The 21986-nt window shown below is 43.0% G+C and overlaps 1 protein-coding gene across 1 annotated transcript in view; it reads left to right on the plus strand.

Annotated features, from left to right (window-relative positions):
* LOC308459370 (protein lifeguard 3-like) overlaps nt 1–20507 on the plus strand; it is a 33999-nt gene extending 13492 nt beyond the window's left edge. The window contains exons 2-12 of the mRNA XM_080974643.1: nt 9992–10226; nt 11499–11593; nt 12463–12527; nt 13557–13610; nt 14956–15006; nt 15383–15422; nt 17017–17054; nt 17752–17839; nt 18621–18716; nt 19245–19298; nt 19893–20507. Coding sequence (XP_080830769.1) covers nt 10013–10226; nt 11499–11593; nt 12463–12527; nt 13557–13610; nt 14956–15006; nt 15383–15422; nt 17017–17054; nt 17752–17839; nt 18621–18716; nt 19245–19298; nt 19893–20039 — 942 coding nt within the window. The 5' untranslated portion in view covers nt 9992–10012 and the 3' untranslated portion in view covers nt 20040–20507. The remainder of the gene's footprint in view (nt 1–9991; nt 10227–11498; nt 11594–12462; nt 12528–13556; nt 13611–14955; nt 15007–15382; nt 15423–17016; nt 17055–17751; nt 17840–18620; nt 18717–19244; nt 19299–19892) is intronic.
* The last annotated feature ends 1479 nt before the right edge of the window (nt 20508–21986 follow it).

The following is a 21986-nucleotide window of genomic DNA, read 5'->3' on the forward strand; positions in this document are numbered from 1 at the left end:
TAGCTGCTGCCTCCAGAGCATTCTCTTTGAGCCGAGTGTGTTGGGAGGTGGAGTTCTGCGCCACTCCCTTTGCCTCAGTTAGTCTCATGCTTGAGGCCTGACTCAGAGGGACAGGCTGCCAGGTTGGAGAGCCAAGAATAGAACAACTCTGCAGGAAGAGACATCTGTATTGCTTGTGGCACCAGAGTACACAAGGAGCTGCAACCTGCTTAATAGTTGCACTGCCTGTTTTCTTTGCTAATTGTTGTACAGTGGTACCTCTGGTTAAGAACTTAATTCATTCTGGGGGTCCGTTCTTAACCTGAAACTGTTCTTAACCTGAGGTACCACTTTAGCTAATGGGGCCGCCCGCTGCCTTGCGATTTCTGTTCTCATCCTGAGATAAAGTTCTTAATCCGAGGTACTACTTCCGGGTTAGCGGAGTCTGTAACCTGAAGCATTTGTAACCCGAAGCGTTTGTAACCTGAGGTACCACTGTACTGTCTACTGAGTTTGTACCTCAACACGGAGCATGTGCTTAAGATGCACCTATTTAGGTGGTTGAATATTGGACTTCCTGCTCTTCTTCCATATTAAAGCAACATTTATTTTTTACTAAAATATATTGGAACTTTGCAAAACCACAGCTTTTTAGCGTTAGATTTGTATGACACATTGGTTGGGGATGTAATTCTTCTGCCAGGATTTTGGCATCCAAGGCAGCTAGCATTAAAAAATATAGATCTGTAAAAATACAAACCAGTCAAGAGAAAGAGAGGCTTAACTAAAGAATCATGGCAAGAAAAATTGACAGACCATGTAGAACTGGCAGAACTGACATATAAGCTACGGGACAAGGATAACTGTGACTTTAAGGATGAAGGGGAACCCTTTACAAAGTATCTGAAGACGCAACAAAGTGAACTGGACTCCTTGGCAGGTTTTGAATAAACATTCACAAACTTTTAATTGATAATAATCAGCTAAATAGTTGATCTATACAACTTTGTAACATGCAGAAAACAGCAGTCTCAGAGAAACCAAAGACTGGAACTGAGGGAAGTCAGGGGGTGGGGGCGGGTGGGTTTTATGTGGGAGGGTGGAGGGAGGGAGGAAAAATGGGAAAACAAGGATGATATGCTTTTGGATAATATTTCTTGTTTTAATTTTGAATAAAAGAACTTTATAAAAAAAAGAGAAAGAGAGGCTTGAACCATCCCAAACGTACATATATCTGCCAGGGTGGTGGTAGCGACAGCAGGGGTAATATAAAATCTGTAGAGTAGTGGTATTACATCGTAAGTAGGTCTCCCATCTAGCAAAGCATTTCCAAAATGATTTCAGGAGGTGAGTTAGGCCAGTAGAAATGGTTGTTTCAAATCCTTTGATCATTGTCTGTTGGTTCTAGAAATCTGCTCTGTAAATTGCTCTTTAAACATAATGTAAACAAATTTTCTTTTTTTTATATATAAAATATTTATTGAGATTTTCAAAGTGTTACAACATAAAATAAAAGCAGAAGAAAATACAAAATAAAAATAGTTAACAAAGTAGAAAAAGAAAAAAAAACCCCTTCCAACCATACGAATACAAATTCAAAAATAAGACAAAAAGACACACACACAAAAAACAAAAATACAATTTAAGAACATTTAAAAACAAATTCATTATTCTCGAATCCTCAACTGTCATTACCTTCTTTCTTTGACCTCCTCCTCCTCCCTTTCTTTGTATCCTAGTTATTAATTATCCTAGCAAATCCTTTCCATATTTCATAATATTCTGTCATTACATTACCCTAAACAGTTTTAATCTTATCTTTCTATAAGAAAATAAACCTTAAAGCTTAAAACTTAAATCTTATCCTTACCAACTTCTCATAACCATAATATTCTTTCATAATTCTTTAAACATCTTTACTAAAGCTGAGTAATTTCATTCCAACATTTTTCTGAGATTCATCAATTTTATAAAACAGTTCTAATGGTAGAAAAAAGAAATACAAACAGATCCAATCTTCATCCAACGTCCCTTCCTCCTGGTTCCGGGTTTTGTCAGTCCTTATTATCCCATCGATCTGGCCCATTAACCTGGCAACCTTATATCTGAGGCCCTCAAGTCTCTTCCATGCCCCTTTCGCAGCTCTTCTTCATATTTGTAACTGTATTTTCCCTTGTCTCCTGCTCGTGGTAACTCCAGCTTGGCAATATTTTTAACCCTTCTCGACAGATCAGCCCCTTTTCCATATTCAGCACTGAATTCCATATGGTATTTAAAAGCATGTTTCAAAGACCCTCCAAAATTAAGAGCCCCCACCATCCCAAACATCTCACGGCCCATTGCCAGATTTGAAAAGTCCAAACATCCCAGCATAGGGGGGTCAATCCAGCCCCCCATTTCCAAGCCAAACCAAACTTTTTCTTTCCAAATCTGGCTTTTTCCAAGTTCATTTGTCAGATCCGAAAACTCATATTCCTGTTGGGCCTGTTCTGTCAGGACACACTCCTGATTTAATTCCTGGGTGGGCTCCACATATTTTCCCACTGTCTGTTCAAAATTTCCCACTGCCTGTTCAAAATTTCTAGTCGAAGTCGTCATCAAATTCACCTTCTCATGTAACTGTTCCAGTAGGGCATTTGTTTTGTAGAAAGCACACAACAAAGCTTCTGAATACATTGTCCTGCAAGGTCAAATGCCTATTCCCACGATTGTAATCTGTAAACAGCTGCCGGCTCCCTGGAGTTGGTTACAGTTTCACAGTCTCCCTCTAGGGGGAAAGCTTCTATTTGATCTTGCAACAACGTTTCCCTTTTTGAGATACTTTGTCAATATTTGTTCCTTTGAAATGCGAAGGGAAACAGTGGAATCACTATGTTTCTCTTCTTTTAGCTATCTGTCAAAAACGTTTGTCTCTGGTCAATGAACTTCAAACGTCAGTCCTGACACCCCGCTCCAGGATCAGGACGGAGGAAAGTTGCTTTACTTTAAACTCACTTTAAACAATCCAAAAAAGATCCCCCTTCTTCTCCTGCTGTCGAAGGGGGGTTCCACAATTTTAAATGATGAAATCCAATCCTTTAAAAGTGATTTTCTGAGCTCTAGTTTACGTTGTCTTTGCTTTATTCTGTCTACAGAAGAACGGAAGGCTGACTTCCTGTTTAGACCTTCCCGTTTCGTACCAAATTGAAATAGATTTTTAAGATCCAATTCCTTTCTGCTCGCAAGTCCCCATCTAATGTCCAGTTGTTCAAAGTCTAAGTACTCACGGGTGCTTATTTTAGAGTCCAAATTGTCCCAGGGAAAAAGGCAGCGCTCTCCGGCAACGGCTATGCGGCTTCGCTCCACGGAAATAGCAGTTGACTCACAGCACCGCGCCACTTCCCCCTCTTCACTTCGGAGCCCGTTAGTGGGTTCCTTTGCGAGTTGGGGGGGCGCTAAAGGTGCCCGCCAAGTCCCATGGTCACAATCCGCCTGTGATTTTTGAAAGGGTCCCCGCTTCGCCATAGCGGAGAAGACCCGTTTCCCGTGGAGCTAGTCCCTCCAGTTCAGAGGGAGTCCGCCATTGCCGATGGCGCCACCCCCGGAAGTTCATAATGTAAACAAATTTTCAAGGATAGGATAGGGAGGTGCATAAGACATCATTCTACTCTTGGCACTTTGCCAAGTACAACAAAGAGTGACGACTGGAATGTGACCTTGGTGACAAATGATCATTAGAGAAAATTACCTGAGTGCGTTAAGTATTTGTATCTGCTTTAATCTTGACTAGTTCCTGTATGGTAGCTCCACAGTATTTTGGTACTTGGACAGAGAGGTCTTGCTAGTTTTGTGTTTATTGTTTAGTTGTTACAAAAAAACCCCAACAACTCTGGCAGTTTCTTTTTAATGCAGGCTATATTTCTAAGTACTGTACTGGAATAGGAACCACTATTTCCTCCATTCCTTTGGCTTTGCTCTTGCTCCCTGGCCTGCCCAGGGGGCCTTGATAATTGTTCTCTCAAATACCCCCTTCTAGATTTCAACAACACACACACGTGCCCCGCTCCAGGCAGGTAGGGATGTTCCAGTCACCCATTACCTGTTTAACTGGTCATTTCTGCAACATCTCCTTCTGGCAGTTCTTTGGGCATCTGATCCAGTGTAGTTTATGACCTTTGGAGTTGAACTATTTGCTTTACTGTCAGATAAAAGAATTTGCTTGTTATTGAGGAGAGGAGGGGGAGTGCAAAAAAAGAAAAATGAGGTTGGACCAAGTGGCAAGTTCTGTTCACTTAAGGCCCATCAATTTCAACAGAAACTTAAGTAAAGGTGAGTGCATCCCATTGATTTAAGTGTTGTCTAATTTCAGTTTAGTATGGAGGATCTAAACCTTTATATCCCTTGACTTCTGCTGGAGTCTTGCTTTTGACTCGAGTCCTTGCAGCTGTCTAGAATTGTGAATTTATAGAGGTGGGCTTTTTCCATCCAAGGGCCAGTTCCTCATAGGAAATCTTTAGGAAACCACATACCTGTGGTGGGCGTAGCCAGAGGTAAAAGTGGACAAACAACAGAAGTGACACTTGCTTTTGTACCATAGGCTGCGTTCCAGCCACACAAAAGTGCACATGTTTTCCCAGTGATCCATCCAAATAGGAGATGCAGTATTCTCAAAGTTCATGGACGCATTCCAGCCAAGCAAAAACCTTGAAGAAGGTTTCAGTGCAGGGCTGGTGAGGGCTGTGGCTTGAGGAGAGGCCCGATAAAGGAATTTGGCCTGAGGGTCCCCACCCATGCTCTCCAAACACTGGAAGGTGCATTCTCTGCACATGTGACTGGGCGTCTCCCCTCAACTATATTCTTTAAGCCTAATTAGGATTGCTAGATGTCCTTCGCTCTGTTTTCAAAGGATCAATCCTTACTTTGTGAAGCCAGTTTAGGAAAGCATTATGGGATAGGAAATTGTGACATTAAAGAATAAGGGATAGTCCTTTAAAATAAACTTCCCGCAGGAGATAACGGGCATGCCTTTGCCCTGTGTCAACACTATAGATCCAAAATGCCTTTTGTATTTCTAAATATTTTAAGTAAACTTAATTTAACCCTGACCTTGCAGCTTCTTCCCTTGTGTGGGTGCTGTTTGCAGCAGTATAAATTCAGTGTATTTGCAAATGTGTATAGCAATGATGGGGGAACTGTGTCCACTCTCTCCAGATGTTGTTGGAGCTCTCGACTCCCATCAGCCCCAGCCAAATATGGCAAGTGGTAATCCAACACCGTCTGGAGGGCTGCAGGTTCCCCACTCCTGGTTTGCCACTGAATTTTTCTCTCAGTTTGTTAATTCCTTTGACTTGTACTATTGTTAAGCCATTGCAGAAACTGGCCTTTGTACTTTTCATTATCCCTCACACCTCAACCCTGTTAGGGTTTGATCAGATGATATCAATGAGAAGATACTTTATAGCCATAATACCTTTTTCATTATGATTTAGGAGATCTCCCTTGGTTTCATTCTAGCCACAGGAAATGAATGGGGCATCTTTTATGTGTGGTTTTTTTCATGTACATGGAGAGGAGATAACATGTGCTGAAGATGAAAGCAATGCTTCAAGATAGGAAAGGGTGATGTTTACATAAGCTTCAGTAGTCTGGCAGATGTAACTTCCTTGGCCTATCAGTTCCCGTTTCCTTTAACTAATATGAATTGTCATAGCAGCAGTTTGAGGTGCCAGCATCCAACCTCTTATGTACATACACAAGGCAGGATAAACAATAAAGTGCAAATTAGTCTTTCGTGGACGGGAAGGCCAAGGTCTCAACAACCTCACTTTGGAAGAACCCAATTATATCTGCCAGGCAAAAAGCTTTTCCTGACAAATCTGTCTTTCTGGACCCAACCACATTCTCTCTCACTTTCCTTCCAACTAAAAAGCCATGGAAAATGAGGAAGAATGCTGCCCTTTGCACCAGTTTTTAAACTAATCATTAAACTGCTTATCGTGACCCCTCCTTCCATTTCTTTTCAGTACTCAGAACTGACTAGGGAATAATAGGACTGCCTTGCAAATGTCAATTCTGCAAAACAAGCAGACCCTTCCTTTTTCTCTGTGTTCAAGTTCTCCCTGTTTATTCGGCGAGTGCCCCCTTATACATCCGGAAAGGATTTGTTTGCCCTTCCTCTGAACTGCTTCTCACAATGTTGTGTTGTCTTGCGAAATTACTTTCTTTCACTTCTCCCTCTTCCCCCCCATAGGCCCCTGGAAGGAAAAAATAATTTTTGGAAAAGGGGGGGGGGTGTACGGAAAATATTGCATCTGCTGTGGCATGGATGGCTGCCATGTTCTCTTCTCCCTCCCCAGGGGGCTTCCATATGTTTGCCCACCTGTGACTGGTCAAAATTAATCTGTTCACACAGGGTCTCCTCTCCACAAGGAGTCTCCTCAGGAGAAAGTTGCCCTCTTTCCCTAGAGAACTAGCTTGCTTAGAAGCTGTGGGTGAGTGGGAACAAGCCAGAAAGGAGTGTCAATGTTTTGCAACTGAGGAAGCGTACCATCTTGGCAGCCTTTGGCCTCATAGTCGGCACTTTTGTTTAAGCAGCCGCGGTTGAGGTACAGTTTGTTCCTAAGGAGGCCTAGGAGCAGCAACATCTGTTTTTTATATTCATTGGGACATAGGAAGGAAATTGCCATCTAGCTCAATACTGTCTACACTGACTGGCAGAGGCTCTTCAGGGTTTCAGGCAGGGGTCTCTCCCAGCCCTACCTGGAGAGGATTGAAACCTGGGACCTTCTGCATGCCAAACACATGCTCTGCCATTAAGGCTGAATTTGTGACATACAGATTCCTTAATCCCAGAGTTTGTAGCCTTAGCATATCCAGTCATTGCCTAGCACCGTAGCAAGATTGTAGACGATACAATTTTTCAAAAAAGGACTTGTTTTCCTGATTGGAATTTTTCTAGCCTTGTGAATAAGTCTGCAGAAGTAACTGCTCTGCTTGCCTTGCCTGCCCCACACATCTGTAGCATATCAACACACCCTGAATGGGGACTGGGATGGGGAGGCAACCAAATTTCTTCCAGCTTTCACAAAAGCTTCCTTCACTGATTGCCTGGCATGATTCTAACATGCCACACAGGCTGCATGCACACCATACATTTAAAGCACAAGAGAATCCTGGGAGCTGTAGTTTGCTCCTCAAAGAGCTACAATTCCCAGCACCTTTGATAAAGTACCATTCCCAGGATCCTTAGAAGGAAGCTGCATAGTTTAAACGTATGGTGTGTACATATGACTGGGCAACTGGGTATACAACTCTGGCCTTGTCCTGTTGTAGAGACAAGCACAACCATAGCACAGGGTGGAGCATCTTAGGCCCCGAGGCAAAATGTGGCCTCCAAGGCTCTCTGCCTGGCTTTTGGGACTCTCCGCAGGCCATGCTCTTCACTGGCCATGTTTCACGTTCTCCTCAATTGGTTTTGCCCAGTTGAAATATGTCCTTGAACTCGGCCTGAGTGGAGGATAGAGGTGGGTGGGTTAAGTGTGTGTAGAAATCTTGCCTACTCTACAAAGGTGAAATGTTACATTCATTGCTTTGCCTGCTTATGCCTCTGGCCCCACCACCCACTGACATGCAGCCCCTGGAAGATTGCCCAAAACCAGTGCTTAAAAAGGTTCTTCACCCCAGCGATAGCATCTGTTCCTTTTACATGCAAGAAGCGCTGACAAGCCATGGAATAAGCAGGCGCTGGGGCTGGGGAGGGGTTTGCTAATGAGCATCTTTCTGTTGTGGCCATCCATGTACGGTGGTAAGTGAAAACTCTGGGCTCGTTTGTGCTTGTTTTCCCTTAGAAGGGAGGGATATATAAATAAATAAATAAATAAATAAAAGCTGTGCATTCAAGCGCCCAACTGTGGGCAGGGCGCTCTTGAGAAATGGTTCTGGAATTGCTAACTGGCATCAGCGCAAAAGGGCTGGTTTGCTGTCCACCCTGAAGAATGTTAAAAGGAATCTCAGGACAGTGGTGGAAATGATTGTCAATTTCTTCCTGTGTCTCAAACCTGAGTTATCCTGAGGCTGTACTTCTCTCCCTTGGTCTCCCTCCCTCCCTCCCTCCCTCTCTCTCTTCTGACCAGCATCATGCACAAAGTCCTTGTGTGCACAATCATTTGACAGGAATTGTAACACCGGTAATATTAACTGCTGCATAATCAGCTGCTTTTTCGTCCAGGGTAGGCTTCTGGTTTTCTTCTTGCTCCTGGCACCGCACACATTCGAAAGGGCCATCCTATCTCCTGGGAGGTCATACATATATGAGCAACAGGTAAAATAGATTAGCTCCTTTAGGGAGTCACTGGAGAAATCTGAAATGAGAATTGTTGGGCTTCTTTTAAAAGATATGCTGCTGACATGCCAAGGCATTGCTGTACATATACTGTACACCACTTGCTGCTCTACAGTGAAATGTAATGGATCAGAAGTTGTGGAGCAAAGAAACTCCCTCTTTACTACTCCATATAAATACGTTGCCAGTACCAGACCAGAGGTGCATATAGGCAATGACTGTTTTATGCGCATTCAAAGCAGGCACAACCATGTACGTGCACATCACCACAACCCAGAAGTGGCTGGAAAAGGAAGCGTCACGGGAGCATGGCATGGCGAGCTTACACATGCTCTGTTGACGAGTGTGGGGGTCAGGGGTGCAACCCACGCACAAAACAGTTATTGCCTATACCGTATTTACTTGAATGTAATGCACACCTTTTTTAGCCAAAGTATGTGGCAAAAATTAGGATATGCATTAGATTTGATGCTGCATTTACATTTGCCAGAAAAAACTGTTTTTGGTTTCAAGGTTTTTGAAAATTGAAGTGTGTGTGTTAGATTCGATGGCGCGTTAGATTCACGTAAATACAGTATTTTAAATTGTGGACACAATTTTAAATGACTGAATGTGCTGTACAGTTTTAGGCTGCAGGCACTGATTCAATGAGAATATACTATGTCGTCTTGCCTGTTGCCCTTATTAAGCTTTTCAAATTTATTTAAGTCAAATTATATATGTTTTCCTCTGTGTAACTATGGTCTGAGGGAGGTGTGAGGGCAATATATCAGTGGAAGAGTTCCTACTTTGCATGCTGAAGCCCACCACCCCGAGGTAAGACTGGGAAAGACAGCTGTATGAACCCCAGGAGAGCAACTCATCAGCATATAGACAGCAGTGAATTAGATAGGCTAATAGTCTGATCTGGAATAAGGCAGCAGCACCCTATCAGGCAAGAGGAGGTGGCGAAGAAAAAGCTGTGTCTGTGTGGTGCCATTCTCAAAGTCTTCATTTCATAACAATCACGAGCTATAATGTGGAAGGTAGGGGTTTCTCAGAAATAGCTGGATTTGCCTTTTGAGATGCAAGACGGATCATAAGATGCACGCAGGACTCTTGGGACGAGAAAAAAGGGACGTTACTCGGGGTTTTTTGAGAAGTTACTAATCACTTAGTTCTCTCTCAAGTCCTATATGGAATTCACATGTTCCTTTAAAAGCAGAGGATAAAAAATAAAGAGCAAAGTTGGTGGAGATTATCAATGACACTGCCTAAAAATTAAACAGTTAACAAGTGCCAAAGCATTGCGCTTGAAGGGGACATGCCCTCCAACCCCTGCTAGCCAACTTCAGGTAGTAATATGTTCTTCCTTTAGTCTTAGGATTCTGCTACTACAGCCTTCATCCACCTGATGCCCTCCAGGAGTTTCGAAGCACAGTTTGCATCAGCAGTAGCACTGATGTGAGTTGTATTCCAGAGGGCACCAGGTTGGTGAAGCCTGCTCTGCTGGACCGCTCTATTCAGCATGACATTTGCTGCCTTGTGACTTCCTTTTGGCTCCCCCCACTGGCCACTTTTGGTTCTGATGCACCATCGAGACACAAGAGGTGATGCATATATATAAAGGGTGATCTGCATGGTTTTTTGTTCAGTACAGTGGAATTTATTTTGCAGGTGCGCTATTAGGGTTTTACCTCTTTTGTTTTTCAGTGCTGGGAGCCTCGCTGAGACATGTCACGCCCCTCTGCTCCTCCGCCAGGCTACGATGATCGGAACCCCCTCTATCCTCCGCCAGCGGGGGGATATCCTGCGGGGTACCCAGGAGGCTACCCCCAGCCCCAGCCCCCACCATACGGTGGTGGGTACGCACAGCCTGGAGGCTACTCGCAACCAGGGGGTTATCCACAGCCGGTTCCTATTATGCCTACAGTCCCAATGGGCTTTGGTATGCATTTTGATATGTTTTCCTCCTAGGATGGGGAAGGGGGCATACATTCATGAGTGGGTGGGGGATTGGCCAGATGGAAAAGGCAGTAGTGAAATGCCACAACTAGATGGCTTCAAAAGCAGGAAGCATTAAATATTGTTGTTGTTCTTTTTGTTGTTGTTCCTCTTCTTCTTTCTGCTCCTCCTCCTCCTCTTCCTCCTTTTTAAAATGTCCCAACATTCTCTAGGCACTGCCCTGCCCACAGACTCACAATGTAATGGGGACAACACAAAAGGAAAGAAGAATGGGGAGGGAAGAATAAAGCAAGCATGAAAGCAGCTGCTCCTTTCTGCAGCTTATGAAAAGGGGCCAGATTGGGCTTTGCCATTATGGTCTTCTTGAGAGGCAGGGAGTCCAGCCTCCCAGTGACCCCTTGATCTTCTAGTTGATGTGGTTGGGGCTGGGGTGTGCTTCTATCCAGCTTTGCAGTCCCAGGGCAACTGGCAGGGGACAGAATTGTATGTGTGTGTGTGTGCACGCATGCGTGTGCTGGAGTTGTAGTCCAGCAATATCCGGAGGGACACAAATTCCCTACCTCTGATATATTTGCCTGATTTAATTGCCATATTATACTTTCAAACAACCTGGTTAAAAGGGTGGGTTTCCTTCATGCTTACATTATACTTATATGGATGAATGGGCAAAGTGCATATTCTCATTTGCTCTAGTGACTATGAATATGGAACTATGGTGTGGTAATCAAATCTAGGTTATGTTAATAGGAAGTTAAAGGGTGTGTGAATCATGGAGGAGGCATTAAAAAGAAAGGCTTATGCTATAATAGGCCACTCCTTTTGATCTGCAGCTAAAATTGCCTTTTGAGGCAAATACACTTCTAGCCACATAAAGTGGTCTGAGAAGAATATGTACTTAATGCACAGCTTCAGGAGATTTTGCAATCAAGCGGCTTGGTTTCAGTAGCAGCTCCCTGGCAGTAAATACCCAGGTGCTGAGATCTAAGTAACCTGAATGATCAGTGCAGAGGAAAGGCATATGGGAGATGGTGATTTTAGCGGAAGATAATGAGTAGCTAGAGAGGGTGAATTTAGAGCTCAGAGGGCACTGAGAGACTTTCAGCCTTTCAAAGAGTTGACAGTATGGGGAGGCAAGTCTTTGCACACCCACCCCAGAAGGTTCTGAAAATACTATGCCAACCCAGGCCAGGACTCTAGTTAGAGCAGGTGAAGTTAATGTAGGATAAATACCACCATTTTGTCTTCCTTTTGACAGGAGATGTCTATGGTGGCGGCGCTGGTGGAGAGGATGGGACTTTCACTACAGCAGACTGGGATGACAAGAAAGTCAGACACGTTTTCATCCGCAAGGTAATAACTTGAGGAACTACCGCTGCATGGTCCCCCATTGCAGCCTCCGCTTTAATGGATACTTCTCTTGGAAGAAGCTAGTCTGTTGCCTTGTGTCAGAGGGAGAGAATCTGCAGCGAGCAATCCTTGGTATCCTTGCATAGGAGTCTGTTCACTCCGCTAGGAGGAGTGTTGCCCCGTTCTGCAGAAATGAATGAATTGTGGTTACAAGGGGACAACTAGGCATTGATAGGGGCAGGGACTCCTTTTAGAGAACTGAAAGTTTTGCTAACAGTGTTAATAGAACAAACCATGCTGCTTTTTCAGCTAGCATTTTGAAGCACCCCCTTCTGCTATCCCTGGGTGACTGTGTAACTTTTCAGAAATGCAGAACTGTAAGGAAGGACAGCTGAGCACAGCATCCAAACACCTAGGTGAGAAGCAGTTCAGAAATTCATTGTTTCTTGCTTTCCCAAATGGTATGTGGTAGGTAGCAAACTCAGTTTATATCCCCCTGGGCAAGTGTAGGGAACCTGGGGCCCTCCAGATGTTGCTAAACTACAACCCCTATCATCCCTGACCATTGGCCATACTTGTTGGGGCTGATGGGAGTTTTAGTTGAGTAACATCGGAAGGGCCAAAGGGTACCCACCTGTGCTTTAGGGCAAGAGTCTAGAAAAAACTCCTAGCCTGCAAACAGATAGGTGAACTGCAGGTGGCTGCAGCATAATCTGTTGGAAGCATCTGGCCCTCTCTGTAATCAGGGGTTCTTTGGAAGATTTACTGCAGTTCAGAAGACAGTGAAATGAGCACCATTCATTTCCAGTCTCTAGGTTGGCATTGCTGTGCATTTACACAGCTTCATGTATACCGCATGTCTTCATTTCCAGGTCTACACCATCATTTCTCTGCAGCTGCTGATAACTGTGGGCATCATTGCAGTCTTCACCTTTGTGTAAGTTTTTGCTCCAGCAGTCACAGACCAGTAGTGCTTTTCCCTACTGAGAAATGTCCGCAAAATAACGGTGCTCAGCAAAGCAATGTATTTTTTTATTTCCCCTTTGTTCATGTTGAAGCTCAGAACATTTATTTTCAGCTTCCACCAGTAGTATTAACCATGCTGACACCAGAATAGTTAATAGTGTTGTTGGAATAATACTGGTTCTATAATTTACTTCTTATTCAATTCCAACTCAGTCTATGGTGATAAGGAAAGAGAACAAACAGTTTAGGGGTATCTTTGGTAGTAAAATTAAAAGAGCCATAATTCTCCCTCCAGCAGTTAGTTGTAGTACTATGCTAAATGCTTGGAATTATTATTTATTGGAGTTAGTACCACCAGGGAAACAGAAACACCTTTTTTTACAACTACAGGAAAAAATGGTTCTGACTTTATTCTAGATACTTACTAGAACAGTGGTTCCCAAACTCCCACTTGAAAATTGCTGAGGGTCTTGGCAGGCCACTTAATGATTTCCCCCCTGCTTGTTGTAGCAATTGCAACGTGCTGTGCTAGATGTTGTATGTTTTTAAGTGTGTTTCTATTGCTAATTTTGTTCCTTATATTGTATAACAATTTACACTCCATAGAATTAGGACTGTAGTACAATGAAATACAATATAAGAAGTAAAAGAAGCAATAGAAATACAATTAAAACTAAATATGAATCATGTCTTTCATGTGGACATACTACAGTCTACCTCAATAAAGCTTGCAGACCACCAGTGACCCTCAGACTACTGTTTGGGAGACCTCTATCCTAGGCTATGCACTGCAATTGGAGCATGTCCTTAACAGTTGTCTTCTGTTCATGATCTATTCCTTATGAGGATGACACAGGGGAAAATGTTAATATGTAGCAGTGAGGATAGAGACTGGAGTGTGAAGGGATCATACGGATTTCTTGCAGAAGCAGCATCCTGCCTCCCGTGATAATTAATGTGAGAGAAAATATTTATATTACATAATTTTCATCCTCCACAGTGAACCCGTATCCAGTTTTGTAAGGAGAAATGTTGCTGTTTACTACGTATCTTAGTAAGTATTGGCTTCTCTCCAATATGCTTACAGGGCTGTGCTGCCTGTCTGCTCAGTTAAAAACATAAGAAGAGCCTGCTGGATCAGGCCAATAGCTCATGCAGCCAAGTATCCTGTTCTCACAGTGGCCAACCAGAAGCCCATGGGAAACCTGCAAGCCGGAGCACAAGAGCATCCCTGTGGTTTTCCAATGGAAGCAGAATGCAGCCACCAGGGCTAGTAGCCTTCAATAGCCTTCATGGAGTTGTTCTGAGCTCCATGGCACAACTTGGGCTAAATCAGTATTTTCTGTTATCGTGGATCTGGGTGACTATAGATACACCCTTCTTTGGGGATGGAAAAGCCTCTTGTCCAGGGTTCTCCAGAAAGCTGGCAACTCTGCTTGTGGAAGCAGGGATGGAACTTCAGGTTAAATCACCTCATTGCCTGGCCAGGCATTGCAGGCACACAGCTTGCTACCACAGGGTTAAGGACACACCACTGCATGTTTACAGGCATCACCCAAAGGCCAAGTGTGTATCTGTTGTCACCCTTTGGCATGATTGGTGGGGCAGAAGGTCCATGATCATTAGAAGTCAGCAATGATATCCTGCCTTGGTGCTGATGCTCCTATGTGGTTGCATTTCCCCCTCCATTTCTCATTACTGCTGCTTTGAGTAGTACAGAACTTTGCCATGGAACATGGTGCATAGGAGGAGCATTTGCCTGGAAGTCAGTCGCTTCCAACTCTGTGGGACTTACCCATGTTTACTTGGAAATCAGATTGGGCTGCAAATAGCCTATATCCTGTGAGAAGTGGAACGAGCCGGAGATAGCTGGGCATCTGTCCCAGGATGTTAAACTTATCACCCTCCTGATGTTGCTGGGCTCCATCTCCCATAAGCCCCAACCACCATGATTGATTGCCAAGGATGATGGGAGTTGTAGTTCAGCAAGATCCAGGGGGGTCATAGGTTCCCTGTCCCTGGTCTATCCCACCAACTTCCATGTGCAAGAGAGTAGAGCTCGTAGTAGAAGCAGTGGTGAACAAGCCTAGCTCTGCTAAGATGTGATGTACAGAGAGAAAACCACAGAGACTAAACTCCCCCTGAGGCGTCGGAAGTGGTGCTCAGGAGTGGCACCAGTGCCCTGAGTTCTCCTAAGTCAGCAAATGTCACGTATCAAGGTCCCACACCACAACAATTGAAGCCAAATTAACCACTAAACAGGGTTTAGTGGTTAATATTCAACTCTTGTGCATCTGAAATCCCAACCTTTTCGTGTCTTTAGGGAGGGATGCAAAGTTCTTGATAGATGCAAGGTCCTCCTATGACTCAAACATTTCACTCTTGTTTCCTTCCCCCAGTGCTGTGTTCTTCGTCACTTACCTGGTGCTGGCATGCTGTGAGGGCCCACGGTGAGTGTTACATTGGATATTCTTGGTGACTGTGGGATGTATAGGTACTAGGTGAGTGGCTGAATGTGAGGCAGGGTTTTGAAATGAGTGGCAGCTGGGCAACATGGGAAAACTAGGCTGTGCAACAATTTCCCAAACACCGTTTTCTTTCATTACTTGTGGGTGGTTTGGAGCCAGCGGTGCAGTGTCTGGAGGGGTGTGCATCCACTTTGAATGAAGCCTGAACCCAGAGACTGCTTTGGAGTCTAGAGTAGGATTGCAACTCACTTGGCCTCTTTGCTTCTGGTGAAAAATGCCTACAACTGGGAGGATGTGCTGCAACACTTGGCCCTAGTGACACTGCTTACATATCTCCTTTCTTTTCAATCTCTTCCAGGAGACGCTTCCCATGGAATCTTATCCTTCTGACCATCTTTGTAAGTAGGCAAGTTGTTCATGGGGCTTGGGCAATGGAATTTTCCGTGAATTCCCTCAGTGGTGGTGGTGCAATTTTTTTAAAAAAAAAATTAAACATTTTTATTCCACTCTTCTTCCTCACTGCTCAGAGTCATTTACATGGGTCTAGCCCCATGGCATCCTCTCTGTAGCCTTATATGCTAATAAATAAATAAAAATTAAAAAAATTGTCCAGTAGCACCTTAGACACCAACTAAGTTTGTTCTGGGTATAAGATTTCATGTGCATATGCACACGAAAGCTTATACCCAGAACAAACTTAGTTGGTCTCTAAGGTGCTACTGGACAATTTGTTAATTTTTATTATTTATTTCGTCTGTGTCAGACCAACCTGGCTACCTACCTGAATCCTTACATGCATTTTAGACTGAGGGATTGTTTTGAGTCAAGGTCTTACTCACTGAGCTTCAAGGCTATGTTCGGATTTGAGCACAGATCCTAGTGTGATGCCAGTGTACACAGTCCTGGGATGGACTACGTAGCGTAGATATGATGGTTTTTTGATGGAAACTTTAAAAAAATAAAAATTCCAGAAAAACCAGAGCGCTGAGGGATACTAAATTATCTATGCCTAGTCTTGCTTTATACTCCAGTCAACACCTGAAACTATTTGTATGTAGCTTAACCTGAGCAAAAGGTTAATCAGCTATTTTGGATGTACACCCAGTCTAGATCTGAAGGCTATGTCTAATTATGTACACAAGACTCTTCTGGGGATATCACACCATATTAAATTTTGGAGACTCTTTGTTGCAGCAACTCCAGGCAGTTCAGTCAAAGATTTGTATTTTTCTTGAGGCCCCACTTTGTGAATATAACAGGTGTCCTCAGGGACTATGTAGTCATGGATTGGCAAAAATGTTATTGTTAAGGGATTAATAATAAAACAATTTATTTATATCCCACTCTTCCACCAAAATCAGTACAAATAAAACAACCAGTTTCTAAAGAACTTAGTACAACCAAACACTTAAAAATAAAGGTCAGACAAACTCAAAATAGCAGCAGAGATAAAAGATGTTGCACCTTAAAACTGGCAGCAATCAAATGAGAAGTTACACATTAACAACTTGTCTAAATACAAGTGCCTTCCATTACTAGTGAAAAAGACACAACGAGGAGGCCTGACAAACAGCTTAGGACCAGGTTACATTAGAGCAGATGTGGCTAACATGCCCCTCCCAGATGTTGCTGGGCTACAGCTCCTCAGTCCAGACCCTTGGCTATTCTGGTTGGGGCTGGCTGGAGTTGGAGTCAAGAAACATCTGGAGGGCCACAGGTTAGCCACACCTGCTCTAAGGCACCCTGGTCTTAAGATGTGTAGGGCTTTGGAGCTACAGTTCCCTCCTTGTCTTACTAGCTTGTGCTATTTCCCAGGACTGTGCTTACTTGATGAGAGCATCTGCAAGAAGAAAGTATGAGAAACAAAAGTTTCACCTGGTTTTCAGACTTGACAAATCCTAATCTGAAGCTATTGCAGAACTGAAGCTCTTTGAGGTTATGGTGATATACCAGGAAGGCAATGTTCACTTTTACCTTCTATTTTTCTTCTAGACACTGGCCATGGGATTCATGACGGGCACCATTGCTAGGTAAGATAAACATCATCATCATCGTTAGCTTGCTCTCTAGCAATTAAACTTGAGCTTCTGGTTAGAGGTTACTTTCACAAAGATGACATCCATTCTCACATCTCACAGCTGTGATTTAAATCAGGTACAGGATTCTGAGGACCCTGATGATGCTACACAAACTTCTTGTTTTATCACCTCAAGGAAGCCACTTTGGCCCAAGTATAGTTCTGCTGCTTGTATCACCTGCTGCTATATAACTATTTCCAATACCTGAGCCTTATTGGTGTGTCCAGCCTACACCGAAATCATTCATTTAAGTCTCACTCCACACTGAGCATTGCCCATCTAGAAAGGAAGGTTTGTAGGTTCCCTGCCTTGAGGTGTTTGCGGCAGGGAGGTATGATTGCAATCCTAAGGGTTGAGACTGGTATATATTGGAAAGAAAGCTGTAAGCAGACTTGCTTCTAAATAAATGCATTTAAAACTAAAATGCTAAGTCAAAACAATGTTCTGTCTCTTAATGACTAAATGGTATTAATTCTGCTCTATTGAGACATGTTCAACTTTGCATTTCCTTGCTATTCAGTATGTAAATTGTCCTGAGTTTAGATCTAAATTGTGCACTTAGGATTCAGTGGCAAAAGAGTTATCATAAAGTAAAAAACAAACCCCCCAGACCCTTAGGTAAAAATAATTCTTTAACTCTCTATTTCAGCATGTACTCTACAAAGGCTGTTATAATTTGCATGATAATCACAGCTATTGTGGCCATAGTTGTCACCATCTTCTGCTTCCAGACAAAGGTGAGGCTTGCTTCTTCCTTGAAGGTAACATTGGTGTGGTCCAGTGTGGATAAAAATCAATGATTTTTAAAAAAAATAAATTGGATTTTTTAAAAATTTAAATTGGATTTTTAAAATAAAATGCTTTTGCAGGAAAAATCTTTCTAAAGATAGTTTTCTATTTAAGTTAATTATAGTCCAAAGGTTATTCATCAGGAAATAATGATTTGTTTTAAGTTTTGTGTGTGTGCTGAAACTCAGTCTAAGTTTTTTTTTTTTTAAGTTTAACCACATCAGTTAACAAACATGGATATATATGCTATAATGTTATTGTTTTAGTTAAATAAATTGTTTAAATTGTTATTAAGGAAATGATTATTTTTCTCCTTCCAATAAAGTACAGCAGAAAAGTTGTCCATATATAAACAGTTAACTTATTAAACCTCACAATAATTTTATAATTATCTGTCAATGTATTTCTAATAGTATTACCAAATCAGTAATTTTTGATATAACTGTAAAAACTTCTCTGAAAATTTATTGTTCCAAAAATGAAACCTTCATCTGGTTGTAAATATTAAGATTATGCCAGCGAGAATGAGTCTTTCTGTGAAAATATGATTTAAATCAAGTCTTACTGACTAGTGATTTAAATCAAATCCACCCTGGTGTGTGTGTCTTCTGTATCATGGAGTTGGTAGAGCAAAGAGGGTCTCCTGCAGAGCAAATTGTGGTATTGTGTAGAGCGGGCTACTTGCTATCTGCATCTTTCCCCCAAAACGTGTCTTGCTGTTGTTGGCAGGTGGATTTCACATCCTGTACCGGCTTGTTCTGTGTGTTGGGCATTGTCGTCATGGTGACTGGGATTATCACAGCCATTGTTCTGGCCTTCAAATACGTAAGTAGCTGACACTGAAAGCTTGGCCTGGGAAGGGATTGGTGATGTAAATGGTAAAATTGTTGCCCTCCAGGTGTTGCTTGAGTTCAACTCCCATCCTCTCTGACCATTGGCCATGCTGTCTGGGGCTGTGATGGGAGTCCAGCAACACCTGGCAGGCACAGGTTCCCCACCCCTGCTTTACAGCTGCAAGCATGTGTGTGTGATTTGCATTTGACCACTGCATGTTCCCATCGATTACCAGCTAATATTGATAAATCACTGCAACTAACCAAGTGTCTGGCTCAGTGATGTGGGGGTTCTGGATAATCAGTGTCCTGCCAACCTTCTTTTTTGAATTGTTCAATTTGCACTCTCCAGTTCCTCCAAATGGGTCCTGACTCTGTACCGATGCTCACATTTCACTCCCTGCCGCTGCTCCTATTTGTGCTCTGTGGACAGGCCTAGAGATGCTGTCACTGAAGTTTTAATTCAATCAAAACACTCCGCTTGCAGGCCAACGACTCATTTGGTTCTCTTTCCTTGCAGGTCTATTGGCTCCACATGCTGTATGCAGGCATTGGTGCCATTGCCTTCACCCTGGTTAGTAGATATATATAATTGTGTATATATAATTGCTGGTCATTTAGGTTTCTTGCCTGCTCTACATCAATAGGACTCAAGGCAGTCAATACTGGTGGGAGAACATAACCTTGCCTGTATCTTGTGCTATCCCCTGGGGGGAGCTGGGGTAGATAGCAACTTCCTTGATAGCTTTAAAGGCTTACGGCTGTAAGAACAGAGAGCAAGAAAGAGCCTAGTGCACAGCTTCAATGGGGACTGTGCGGTGGCTCTCCCTCCCAAACAATATTTAATGTCTTTCTGGTTCATTCTGGTTTGCTGTCATCATAGTGTGATGGGCAGTGCTACGGCTGCTACATTTGTGGCTCACCCTCTGCAGCAGTGAAGACTTGGCCTCACCACCTAGATATAATTTTAGTTATCTTGGGTGATTGGGTAGGTTGCTAATTGCAAGTGTCTCAGAGCGGAGGTGTAGTAATTAGGGCAACAGGTGTTGTTGCAGTATGTGTGTACCAAAATAATGCATGGATTGTGGTAGCTAACTCGGGGAATGAAGAAAATTTTGGTAATTTCTTCAAACTTGTGACTAACTGCTTTCCTCATGGCTTTTGACAGTTTCTTGCCTATGACACCCAGTTGCTGCTGGGCAACAGAAAACACGCCATGAGCCCTGAGGAATATGTCTACGGCGCCCTCAAGATCTACACAGACATAGTCTACATCTTCACCTTCCTCTTGCAGATTGTGGGCAGCAGAGATTAGGAAGCTGAGGCCGTGCCTCTGTGCTAGAACTTTGGCAACCCTCCCTAGAAGTTCAGGGGACCCCTGACTTTGATTTCCTTAATATAATGTTCTGCTGCGTTGCTCTCGCCTCCTAGAATGTATAGACGCTACTAAGGGATTCACATAGTGGACAGAGCTAAAGATAAGATATGATACATTGTATACGCTGTAGATATTGACTCTAATTTGTAATATGTTGTTTATTTCTCCATTTCCACATGTGGAATCCCCTTTTTGTATCTGATGCCCTGGATGCAGGAATCTGTATCACTGCTTTGGAGTGATGTATCCTAGCCCTCTCAACTTATCTCTTATTTGTAATTTTGTTTGGTTGTTTGTTTTTGGTCAGCTTACTTATCTAAAATGTAGATGGCCCTTCCAGCTAGAAAATCCAAAGATCCAGGGCTCAACTATACAACTGCAAATAAAATTTATATTTTTGAATAAGATCTCCCAGATTGATGTGATGGGGGCAGTGTTATGCTGGTTGCATATTATTATTATTATTATTATTATTTTATTATTATTATTACAATGTTTATTAACTTTCATTATAAAAAAATACAAATGTAATAATTACATTCATCAACATGAAATACAAAACAAACATAAGGGAACTAGAAGAGCTTGCAGCTGTAATCTCAGAGCCTCTATCTATATAATCTTTGAGCATTCTTGAAGAACAGGCGATGTCCCTGCAGACTGGAGACAGGCAAATGTTGTCCCTGTCAAGGAGGAGATCACTTTCCTGAGTCCTCCCTCTAAGCTTCTAATAACTCACACGTAGGCACTGAATGGGACATCAGGCTTTATCTTCTCTGGTACCAGCTACAGACATCAAATGGCAGTCTAGTCTACGGCGTATTCTCTTCCTCCCCATGGCAGGCAGCCCCATCATCTGTTCCCACGTTGGGGACTAATTGTTAACACCTGCCTGAGGGCCCCCACCCAGCAATACTTGCTTACAGAATCACTCCTTCATGACAGTCCCCATCTTCAAAAAGGAGAAAAAAGAAGACCCTCTTAACTACCGACTGGCCAGCTGCACATCAATACCAGCAAAGGTCCTAGAATAAAGAATTAAACAGTCGGTCTGTGAGCACTTAGAAAAGGATGCTGTGATTACGGAGACCCAGCATGGGTTTCTCAAAAACAAGTAATACAACTGGGTGATACTGAAAGTCATGGAATTTGATGAGGTCACCCAGGTGCAGATGAGGCTGATGGGAGTTGTAGTCTAAAACATCTGTCGGGCACCAGGTTGGGGAAAGGATAGTGTTGGCAATAGTTGGGTGCTGCTTCAGACAGTAGTTATGTGCACAGTAAATCATACAGCATACACACCTTGTTCTAAAGAGTTAAAGGATCCCTATCTATCCCAAAAGTCTAGAGAGACTGTAAGCATGACGATTTGCCACAGACTCATGCTAAAAAAAAAGTGAGAAAGGGAGGGAAAGGATGTACCTGTTCTGAAGCAATTGGAACCCAAGTCAGAGATCGAAAGTGCTGTCCCTTTTGTTACTTATGGTCTCTCCAGATTGGCATGCAATGTTACACTGCAACGGGTGCAACCACTACGGCTATTCCTGGACTGGGAGAGCTTGACCACAGTAGTGCACTCACTGGTGACTTCAAAACTGGATTACTGCAGTACACTCTATGTGGGGCTTACCTTGTACTTCCCTTGGAAACTGCAGTTAATGCAGAATACTGCAGCTTTGTTGCTGGCAGGAGTGAGATTCTGAGCATGTAAAGCCTTTAGGCAAGAGATATACACTGGTTGCCCATTTGCTTAGCAGGTTGACTCCTCCTTCCGTCTCAGAAGATCTGGGAAACATGGTGTGGTTTCTAAACTAATCTTTCCTGTTATTGTGGGTTTCCTGTTTCTTTTGTGTTTGCATTCTGTTTTTTTCTTCAACTTTGAGG

This window comes from Podarcis pityusensis, assembly GCF_964106645.2.
Source record: "Podarcis pityusensis genome assembly, chromosome: 1".
Lineage (NCBI taxonomy): Eukaryota > Metazoa > Chordata > Lepidosauria > Squamata > Lacertidae > Podarcis > Podarcis pityusensis.